This window comes from Rhinatrema bivittatum, chromosome 1, assembly GCF_901001135.1.
Source record: "Rhinatrema bivittatum chromosome 1, aRhiBiv1.1, whole genome shotgun sequence".
In the NCBI taxonomy this organism is placed as follows: domain Eukaryota; kingdom Metazoa; phylum Chordata; class Amphibia; order Gymnophiona; family Rhinatrematidae; genus Rhinatrema; species Rhinatrema bivittatum.
Window position 1 is genome coordinate 725333203 of NC_042615.1, and position 11019 is coordinate 725344221.

Here is an 11019-nt window from a genome sequence, read left to right on the forward strand (position 1 = left end):
AGAGGAATATCGAGTAAGAAAAGGGAAGTGATTATCCCCTTGTACAGGTCCTTGGTGAGACCTCAACTGGAGTATTGTGTTCAGTTCTGGAGACCGTATCTCTGAAGAGACAGAGACAAGATGGAGGCGGTCCAGAGAAGGGCAACCAAAAAGGTGGAAGGTCTTCATCAAATGACTTATGAGGAGAGATTGAAGAATCTAAATATGTACACCCTGGAGGAAAGGAGGAGCAGAGGTGATATGATACAGACTTTCAGATACTTCAAAGGTTTTAATGATCCAAAGACAACGTCAAACCTTTTCCGTAGGAAAAAAATCAGCAGAACCAGGGGTCACGATTTGAAGCTCCAGGGAGGAAGATTCAGAACCAATGTCAGGAAGTATTTCTTCACGGAGAGGGTGGTGGATGCCTGGAATGCCCTTCCGGAGAAAGTGGTGAAGACCAGAACTGTGAAGGACTTCAAAGGGGCGTGGGATAAACACTGTGGATCCATAAAATCAAGAGGCCGTCAATAAGAGTGGGTGGCTCGCCAGAACGACGGCTACTGCCTGGAGATAATACCCTTAGGGGCGGATTTTCAGAGCCCTGCTCGCCTAAATCCGCCTAAATCCGGGCGGATTTAGGCGAGCAGGGCCCTGTGCGCCGGTGCGCCTATGTTCAATAGGCCTACCGGCGCGCGCAGACCCCGGGACTCGCATAAGTCCCGGGGTTTTCCGAGGGGGGCGTGTCGGGGGGCGGGCCCGAGCCGCGCACGTTTTGGGGGCGTGTCGGCAGCGTTTTGAGGGCGGGCCCGGGGGCGTGGTTACGGCCCGGGGCGGCCCGGGGGCGTGGCCGCGCCCTCCGGACCTGCCCCCAGGTCGCGTCCCGGCGCGCTAGCGGCCTGCTGGCGCGCGGGGATTTACGCCTCCCTCTGGGAGGCGTAAATCCCCCGACAAAGGTAAGGAGGGGGTTTAGACAGGGCCGGGCGGGTAGGTTAGGTAGAGGAAAGGAGGGGAAGGTGAGGGGAGGGCGTTAGAGGATTCCCTCCGAGGCCGCTCCGATTTCGGAGCGGCCTTGGAGGGAACGGGGGTAGGCTGCGCGGCTCGGCGCGCGCCGGCTATACAGAATCGATAGCCTTGTGTGCGCCGATCCAGGATTTTAGCGGCTACGCGCGTATCTACTAAAATCCTGCGTACTTTTGCTTGCGCCTGATGCACCAGCAAAAGTACGCCTATTCGCGCGGGCTGAAAATCTACCCCTTATTCAATAAACATACACATGGTTACTGTGACTCCAACATCGCTCTAAGCTACAACAGCAAGAGGAAATGTGGAAAAAAGGATTCGCACTCACAAAGCGGGGAGTAGCTGGCTTGTTACGGCGGTTACTACCCCAAACCACATAAGCCTGATACTTCACGTTCAACCCATATCCAGCATAGCTCTCTGCTTCAACGGCAGGGGAGAAGAAAAACTGATACTTCACGCATATCCAGCATAGCTCCCTGCTTCAACGGCAGGGGAGAAGAAAAACTGATACTTCACGCATATCCAGCACAGCTCTCTGCTTCAACGGCAGGGGAGAAGAAAAACTGATACTTCACGCATATCCAGCATAGCTCCCTGCTTCAACGGCAGGGGAGAAGAAAAACTGATACTTTACGCATATCCAGCATAGCTCACTGCTTCAATGGCAGGGGAGAAGAAAAAAGGATTCACACTCACAAAGCGGGGAGTAGCTGGCTTGTTACGGCGGTTACTACCCAAACCAAATAAGCCTGATACTTCACTTTCAATGCATTTCCAGCATAGCTCTCTGCTTCAACGGCAGGGGAGAAGAAAAACTGATACTACACGCATATCCAGCATAGCTCCCTGCTTCAACAGCAGGGGAGAAGAAAAACAACCAATAAGGGCTGAATAACATAGTCTAGGTAAAACAAATAAGCATGGGTGTAGCTTACTTATTGCGGCGGTTACTTCCCCTACTACCCCTAACTAATCAAGCTTGATATTTCACTTGGATGCACCTCCATCACTGCTCTCTACATTAATGGTGGGGGTGGAAGGGAAATGGTGGGGGTGGAAGGGAAATAGAACCTAAGAGCTAAGAGAAACAGATAAGTATGAGAAAAAATGTGTGAAGCTTGCTGGGCAGACTGGATGGGCCGTTTGGTCTTCTTCTGCCGTCATTTCTATGTTTCTATATGTTTCTATGTTTCTATGAGAACCATCTGTCAGGTGTGTCCCGGCTGAAAAAAGGTTGAGAACTACTGTGATAGAGCATGTAGAGTGAAAGCTTGTGTGTGTGTGTGTGTGTGTGTGTATATGATAGAGCATGTAGAGTGAGAGCTTATGTGTGTAGAGAATGTGAGCTTGTGTGTGGGGGAGAGCATATGAGAGTGAGAACTGGTGTGTGTGAGAGAAAGTGTGTGAGTGTGAGGGCGGAAGGGAAGAAGATTGAAAAGGAATTAGGAAATGAGCAAAAAGGAAAAAATGGGAAAAAGAAACCAGGACCAACTGATTAGAAAAATACAAAGATCAGACAACAAAGGTAAAAAAAAATTGTTTTGAGATAGCAATTTGAATGTGCAAGCATTGGGAATGTGAATTTTTATATTTTTGTATTTTGTTCTTTTTTCAGTATTCCACTGTTCAGAGTCTAGTTTCTCAGGCTTCCGATTTTGGTTTTGTCTGCATGTTTCTGTTTCTAATTTGTAGTCTCTTATTTCTATATTAGGTAAAGGTCAGTCTCCATTTTGCCTGTGTGTGTGTGACTGAAATGCAGTATTTCTGCTTACATGTAGTTTTTCTGTAGTAGTCCAACTTATTGTGTTATTCCAGTAGTATTAATGTTCTAGGGCCTGGTGTAGTATTTGCATTGCTGTATTTTCATAAGGTCGCTGTTATTTGAGTCCTAGGAATCAGTGCTGTGACTGTATAATATGGCAAGGTTCTAGATGTCTCTTTCTTTGCAGGAGTTTGTGTTACTTTGCAAAATAGCAGTGAAGGGATATTTTTGCTGAGGTGACACCAGAATTTGAATATTCTTTTTTTATGTTAGCTGTAATATGAATTGTCCTAGCTCTGCTCTGCACCTGTTCTGATGATTATGATATTTTATTGTAGTTATGTTTTCTGGCTTTCTGCAAAGAGGATTCATGAAAGAACACATTAATTTTTGTTTTATTACATGATTGATTGGATCTGATTGTTTTCCTTGCTTTTTACATGATATACTTGTGCATCTATAAACTGCAATAAAGATAAAATAAATAAATACAAATTAATAAGAAATTTTTAATTTTGGTGTTTGAAATAATTGAGGTAAAATATTTTAAAGGTTAATGCATGATGCATAATGGTTATTGCAAACTACTTAGAAAGCCATTGTAGGGTGCAGTATATGGCATTATTTATCATTAAGAATACAACTAGTAGGTCTCACACCTGCATGCCCACTCATCTTAACCTTGTGCACACCCAAAAAATCAATTCTGGCTACGTCACTGCTGCTTGCAAGTTTCAAATCTGTATTAATTCAACTATGGATCTGTAAGATATCATAGACCCAATGTTTGTTTGCCGTGTGGTTTTCTGATCATTTACAAATAGGTGAAAGACATGTAAATGGGGTAAATAAAAATAAAATAAATACCTGCCGGATTGTTGCTGGGGCCACGAGAGCCTGGGGAGCTCCTGGCAGCCAGAAAGCCCAGAGGTGCTGTGGTGAGTTTTCTTAAATACATAAATACTGCTCATTGTGGCTGGTGCCACACAGTGCTGGGAATGCTGCCGGTGCCAGCTTGAGCCAGCAGACAGTGTCAGGGCTGTAATCAAAGCCCTGGCATGATTACAGTGTAGGCTGAGGGGTCCTCACAGACTTGGGTCAGTGAAGTCAGCGAGAGGCTGCCTACAAAGCGCCTGTAGGAAAATTAAAAGGTGATTAAAACCTGTCAGAAACTGGGGTTTGGTGGTGGTGGTCACCAGGGGAGATCATATAAATATGGATTTAACCTTTGGTTTGGGGAAAAATGTTTATTATGTAAGTTAAAAATATACTTAGCTGTAAAAATGTAAAAATAGCTAATATGGTCATGAAAAGACACAGGACTACTGTTACATTTATTTAGAAGCTGCAAGGAGAGCAGTGTAGACTGAGGCAGAGCTGTGTGCCTGGAGGCTGCAGGGAGAGCCACTGTGCTAGAAATCTGAAGCAGGGCTGTGTTAGAGACTGCAGAGAGAAAGCACGTGGAATCAACAGAGAAAATTGTGTGTTAGAAGCTGCAGGGAGGCAGAGCTGTTGTGACAGTGTGTGAAAGTGTGCTTATTGTAATTCTAATCCTTCTCTGAGGTAAGAAATTAGTTAAAATTGAGGATAACTTTCCATAGCTGGTCCGTGGTATTTTTACCAGCTTTGATAGATAAGTGGATGTGAGAAAAGTGGACGATTGATGGTCTGATTCTGAGCTGAGAAGTACATACTGCCTCAGAAAGGAAAATTTTCATTAAGTCCTACAGGCTTCAGATTATGTACAATTCAGATAAAGGTGCTGCAGTGTTTAATCACAGGACCTGTAAATAAAGGTATCTCTGTGTTGTTTCCTTAGAGGAAAAGACATTTCCTTGAAATAATTTGGAATATAGATGTCCTACAACTTGTTCCTGTCTTTATTAGCAAATAAGTGTGGAATGTGTGAGAGAGTGTGCTTGAATATTTTCTTTACTTTGTGAGTTTTCTAAAAGCAAGCATCCTTAGGCTTGAAATAATTATTTTTTGATTTCTAATAGCAAGAACTCCAGTGTCATTTATACACACATGCTAGCAGCATTATAGACTGTGGAAGATTGGCGGTGTGAGGCAGTCAGCCTTTATTATTGGTTTGGTTTGAGATAGCGTAGTAGGTGAACCACTGTATCTGTTGCTTGTCCTGGCCACATGGGTGCCGCGACCGGGCCTGCTCACCCGTTCTGGACACCCCTCCCTCGCTGCCATAGCCAGCTCACAGCATCCTCGGGCCCCCCGCTCACCATCCTCATCGCAGGCCTCATGGCGGAGCTCCCGCTGGGGATCCGTGTCGTCGGCATCCTCGGCCACGCCCTTAGGTGCGCGTGCGGCAGACGCGCAGCCCTTTAAAGGGCCCAAGGTGGGAAAAACCCGCGGGGGTGCCTCCCGATGATGTCACGTAGTCCTGCTATTTAAAGCGAGGCCCTGTCGCCAGGACCTCGCCTTGGCAATCAGGTCGACACTGTGGTGTAGTAAGCTTGCCTAACTCCGTGTTCCAGCGTCTCCTTGTTCCAGCGTCTCCGTGTGTTCCTGTATCCGTACTCAGATAGTACCTCTTCGGACTGATCTCTGGTACTGACCTCTGCCTGTCTGACTACCCTCTTGTCTGTCGCCTAGAACTGACCACTGCATGCCTGACCATTCTCTTGTCTGCTCCCTGGAACTGACCACTGCCTGTCTGACTACCCTCTTGTCTGTCGCCTAGAACTGACCACTGCATGCCTGACCATTCTCTTGTCTGCTCCCTGGAACTGACCACTGCCTGCCTGACCATTCTCTTGTCTGCTCCCTGGAACTGACCACTGCCTGCCTGACCATTCTCTTGTCTGCTCCCTGGAACTGACCACTGCCTGCCTGACCATTCTCTCCGTCTGCTGCCTGGAATCGACCGTCGCTTGCCTTGACTATGCTCGGACTGACCTTGGTATTTGACCCCTGCTTTGGCTGACCACTTCTGGACTGATACTCTGGCTCTGACCCTTGTGCGTCACTCAGACACTCTCTTCTGGCCTACTGAGGCAACCAGACCAGCCTGCTTGGAATCCATCCATGGCCTTCACCTGACCAGACCCGCAGGCGCTACCTGCCTCGCCCGGAGTACCTTCCTGAACTGTTGCCTCCCTGAGGTCTCCGGAGCTTCCAGTTCGGATCTGGTCCATCATCCCTACATCAGCCGCACACCCTTGCTCGTGGTGGGCACACCCCTCCGCTAACTCTCCAGGAGACCATCAGAGGCCCACCTAAGTCCAGGCGGTCCGGGTACCCAAGGGCTCAACCCCGAACTGTTATTGGTGAAGCTCCAGCTAGCCTCTGTCTTCTCGTGTGCTCTGCCTCCTGGTGGCAGGCGCTCTCAGGATCCGACCAGAGGGCCGTACCAATCCTGCACCATCTCCAGCGCAACAGTATCCTGAGACTTTGTGGTGAAGATTGGGTCTAGTCTACGCCATCAAGCAGCGTGAGCTATTCGGCAATCATAAGCCATCAAAGCTTCACATCATTCTTGGGTCAGCACTCTCTACCTAGTGTTCACAAGCAGAACTCTCAAAAATTATTACCCAGAAATCAAAGAGAGGTGAGCACCAATGAACTGTGACACAATTTTGGTAAAATGCACTAGTGCAACACACATGGACCCCCAAGAGATTAAAGTCATTGAGTTAAAACAGGTTAAAGATAAAAGTTATTAAATCTTACCTGGAGATTTCCAGAATTGCCTAAAGAGCTTGTAATAACAAGTTAACACAAAGAATCAGATTTCTTAAATTAAAGTTGAAATTCAACATTTGTTCTCATTAAGAAGTAATCTTTGTGCAGGCACTGGTTTCTATTCCAAACTGTGTTAAGAATTAGAGTGAGAGTCACATATGGAAAAATTGTTTTTCTGTGCAATAAGGTACATTATTTCTCATTGAAATTATTGACATTATTGAAAGGTTTGTTTGTTCAATAATTACACTTGTTTCTAGAGGTGAAAAACCTAGAAAAGTATCCATTTGCCAGCAAAATAAAATCCTTTAATTATAAAAGTGCCTCTGAAATCATTTTTCAATTTAGATTTATTTTCTGGGTGTGCAAACTATCACCACACCATCTTTAAAAGTGGAAACCCAAATTGCCTTATCATCTGGCTACCCACATGAAAGTACCTGAGATAGTTTGGTGCCAAAAGGTGTTTACAGATACTTACTTGAAGAAGCATGAGATCATTTTCATGCATCTGTTCATCAAAGCAGGGATGTGGCACAGCTTTCTGTATCATAAATTTTTGTTGTTCCTTCTCTCTTTGAAACTGCGAATGAACCCCAAGGATAACATCTGTCTTGTTGTTACTAAAATAAAGTAAGTCTTACTTAAGCATATTTATAATTGGAGATCTTAGTAAAATGGTTTGTAAAATACATGAAAGCGTGTAAAATTCATTTTCAGGATTACCAGCTGGCTCCATTTTTTTAAAAACAGGCTGATAAAAATCCTGTTTCCACCCTGTGGCATGCATGTAGTTCTGGTTACTCTAAGCAAAGATGGACTGTAAATCCCTGCATGCAATTAGGTTATAAATGCACAACTGGATTGGCCTCGTGGTTGCAGCATGGGCCAGGACCCAAGGAAACCAGGGTTCAAATTCTATTTCTCCCACTGATATACATTGGGAAAATCACTTTTTCTCCCTTTGCCTCAGGTACCCACTTATATTATAAGCTCCTTTGAGAACAGACTTAATGTCAGTGTCAGTTTTAGGATTTTGCTGCCCCTAGGCACTGATGATGCTGTTACGCTCTCTCTTCCCCATTCCTCTCTCTCACACACACACACACACATACAGTTTTTTGGTGCCTTAAAGCACAGGCCTAGTGTGCCTGTTAACTAATTCAGGCCTGCTTATTGCACTTGAATTCTTCTCACCATTGCACTGCCTGCATACTGTTATGTTTAGTAGCACTATAAAGTCTAAGTAGCATTATTGTCCTGAAAAATGAGAAGCTGCTGGTGACCCTCATCCCTAACTGCTTTAATTAATCTAGTTCCATAACACCAATATTGTGAAAAAGCATTTCACACTGCAGGACTTACATTAACTTTAGTTCTGTGCATTATCCCTTGGAGTAAGAGTTACCCCTAATTTCTGAGCCTGGTCTAGACAGTATATCTGCTAATCATTTAATAAGGCACATGAACTTACACGCTACAGTGAGCTGCAGTTAATACCCAGTTGGCTTTGATCAAAATTCCTCCACATATATCTTTGCCTTTAATGAGGGCCATGAAAGGCATTGAATGTGGGCTCGCTTCCTTTCCTCCAATAATTTCCACACCCAATCCTGCAAAACAACAAAATATTAAATCCATATTAAAATATCTCCCTTTGTTCTAAAATATATACTTAAAATATAGACAAATCTAGAAATAAGGTTAAAAGCAATTACCGGTATAAGTTTTGCAAAATAGTTTTGTGCTGTAAAATCATTAACTGTTATTGCAATAATTCAATATTTTTGCTGATAGTACTTTCTCAGCAAAACTTGTTGACATCAGTTAATTAGAGCTGATCTCCAGCAAACCTGAATTTACTGTTCCATCATTGAAGCATCTGGTCTAAGTTGTTTAAATCAAGTCGATTAGTTGCACAGCATTTATTTTAGAACTCCATCTAACAAAAAGCAGCAAATGAACTGAGTTTATTTTATGAATTCAGGCCCTGATGGATGCACTGTAGGAGCCTCTTAACTGGAAATATTTCTGACTGGTACATTGGTCCTATTATCCAGCCATGTGCAGTGAAAGATATTAAAAGTATGCTGTACTCCCGATGAAATTAATACGGGTGCACAAACAAAGCAGAAATCCTCCCGTCATCAACTGCTAATTTACTTTTTAATTGTCATATTTTAAAATGTATTCTTCTCTAGTCCTCTTTGAAACAGTGTCTCAAAAAATCTCACTTGAGATCTGATTGTCCTTCTTATGACTTTGATGTCGAGTGTGACCATACAGGGTACTAACCAGATACCATCCTACAGCACAATCCTAATTTAACTTTCCTACTAAATAATCACTGAAATGCACATTTAATTTGAGTTCCAATCCCTACTCAACTTTTCTTTAAAATGATTCTGAAAGTCAGTGGAAATGCATTTATTTTTAATCCTCTGCTCATTTGTACTTCCAAAACAATCAGAACCAAGGCTGGGATCTGGAGCCATGAAACTTCATTTGCAACTACCCTGGGATTTTTACCCCTCTTTTATTTCCCCTCCCGGCTTACATTTAGTTCAGTGGTTGCAGTGATGGTACTGGGCAGGGGGCCATGCACCAAGGCTTCTTCTGGAAATCTGCAGTCATGGGCCCTGACTCCCTCCCCCTGAGGGGCCTGTGAACACTGCTCCTCAGCATCCCCAGCCTGGCTGACTCGGGGAGCGGATGCCCTGATCCAGGAACATTTCTCATGGTGCTGCATGGCACTTTTCCTCTGAGCCACCAGCCTGATGGAAATGCATTTCAAACTCATTTGGCAGAAAGATAAGGGCCGGAGTTTCAAAAGACTACGCGTGTAAATCCTCTGGATTTACGCACGTAACTGGCCTTATGCGTGCCAGGCCTATTTTATAAAGGCCAGCGACGCACTTAAAGCCCCGGGACGCGTGTAAGTCCCAGGGCTTTACTAAAGGGGCAGGAAGGGGGCGGGGCGTGGGCAGGGCAGTCCGGGGTGGGGTGGTCCGGGGGCAGGGCGGGGGTCAGAGGCTCCAGGCACAGCGGCCATTTGCCGCTGTGCTTGGGATTGCGCGCCGGCAGTGAGCCGGCGCACGCAACTTATTTCAGCCCCAGGGCTGAAGTAAGTTTTGTAATAAAAGACAGAAAAAGTAAAAAGTAGGGGGGAAGGGTGGGGGAGCTGGGCAAAGGGAAGGGAAGGTGGGGAGGGGGAGTAGGGAAGTTTCCTCTGAGGCCGCTGCGATTTCGGAGCGACCTGGGAGGGAATGGGGGAAGGCAGCGCGGCTCGGCGCGGGCTCGGCACGCGCAAGGTGCACAATTGTGTACCCCCTTGCATGCACTGCCCCCCGATTTTATAACATGTGTGAGCCTGCGCACACATGTTATAAAATCGGGCATACATGTGTGCGCTGTACGCCGCGCACACTCCTTTTAAAATCTACCCCTAAATGAGGACTGAACAGTAGGTAATGAGATTTGTGGCTGTGTCAGGGATTCAGGAGGACTGAAGTCGAAATGTGAGAGTGCACTAAATCTGACCCTTAGGTGCATAGGAGGGGAAATTATAAATAGACAGACATAGATCTTTGTACACAGAGAAACCTACAAGATGTTGGCAGATAAGGACAAACTGGCCCATCCAGTCTGCCCATTTGTGCCTCTCTCCCCTGCTGATACAGTCCCAGGAGAACCTGAACCTGCCAGAACTTGGCTGCTAAGCAGTGCCTGCGGTGTGACTGGCACTTAGATAGGAAACCACCTGAGAAGACAGAAGACAATGGCAAAGCACTACAGAAATTTGCCAGTCACATAATTGCCCAAATCTGTGGGGGAATAAAAATAATCACCATCACTGCACTTTGCTGCCAATGGCTATAATTTCTTCTGTCTTCTCTCGTCACTCAGGGTCCCTACTATAGCCCTGCTCCTATATCTGAGCTCTATCAAATAAGATTTATTTACATTGAATAGATCAAGTCCATTTATCTAAAAGTAATTTCACCAGAAGTTTACTAAATAATAGTCTTGGTTTGCTTATATCCTTTCTAAGACAGTTCCAAACGACAACAACTGAGGTGAGAAGGCAAGAAAGCAAACCCACTGGAAAAAAAAAAAATCTGAAATGAAATTAGAGATTATAGCTTCTCTATTTCCTCTGTCCTAGTAATCAGGTTTTGATTTGATGTGTGTTGCTCTTCACTTCATTTGTTCAAACTTTAAGTAATAACAATTAATAATTCTCTGCATTTCAAACAAACAGATGAAAGCAAGACCGACCTACCTCCACGGATTTGCAGGAGAAAAGCAGCAGCGGAGAGAGCCAGGGTTAACAGAAGGGCCATTCTGGCTGTCTTCTTCACTCTGGTACCTGCCTCCTTTTAATGTGTGATGAAAAGATAAAGGATGTGGTGGTTTTACACTTGGGACATTGCCAAAACCTTTTGCCTGCCCCTCTAGTGCTGTTTTATTTTCAGCTGTATTAGGTATTACCTTACCTGCCTTACATGTGGCTTTTTCTTTCGGGTGGTGTGAACTGTGACCAAAAC

General features: G+C 45.0%; 1 protein-coding gene across 1 annotated transcript in view; it reads right to left on the reverse strand.

Moving 5' to 3' along the window:
* Positions 1–10817, reverse strand: part of LOC115082135 (granzyme A-like) — a 44578-nt gene extending 33761 nt beyond the window's left edge. The window contains exons 1-3 of the mRNA XM_029586395.1: positions 10755–10817; positions 7947–8085; positions 6954–7095 (exon numbers count right to left, since the gene is read on the reverse strand). Coding sequence (XP_029442255.1) covers positions 6954–7095; positions 7947–8085; positions 10755–10815 — 342 coding nt within the window. The 5' untranslated portion in view covers positions 10816–10817. The remainder of the gene's footprint in view (positions 1–6953; positions 7096–7946; positions 8086–10754) is intronic.
* Positions 10818–11019: the final 202 nt, after the last annotated feature.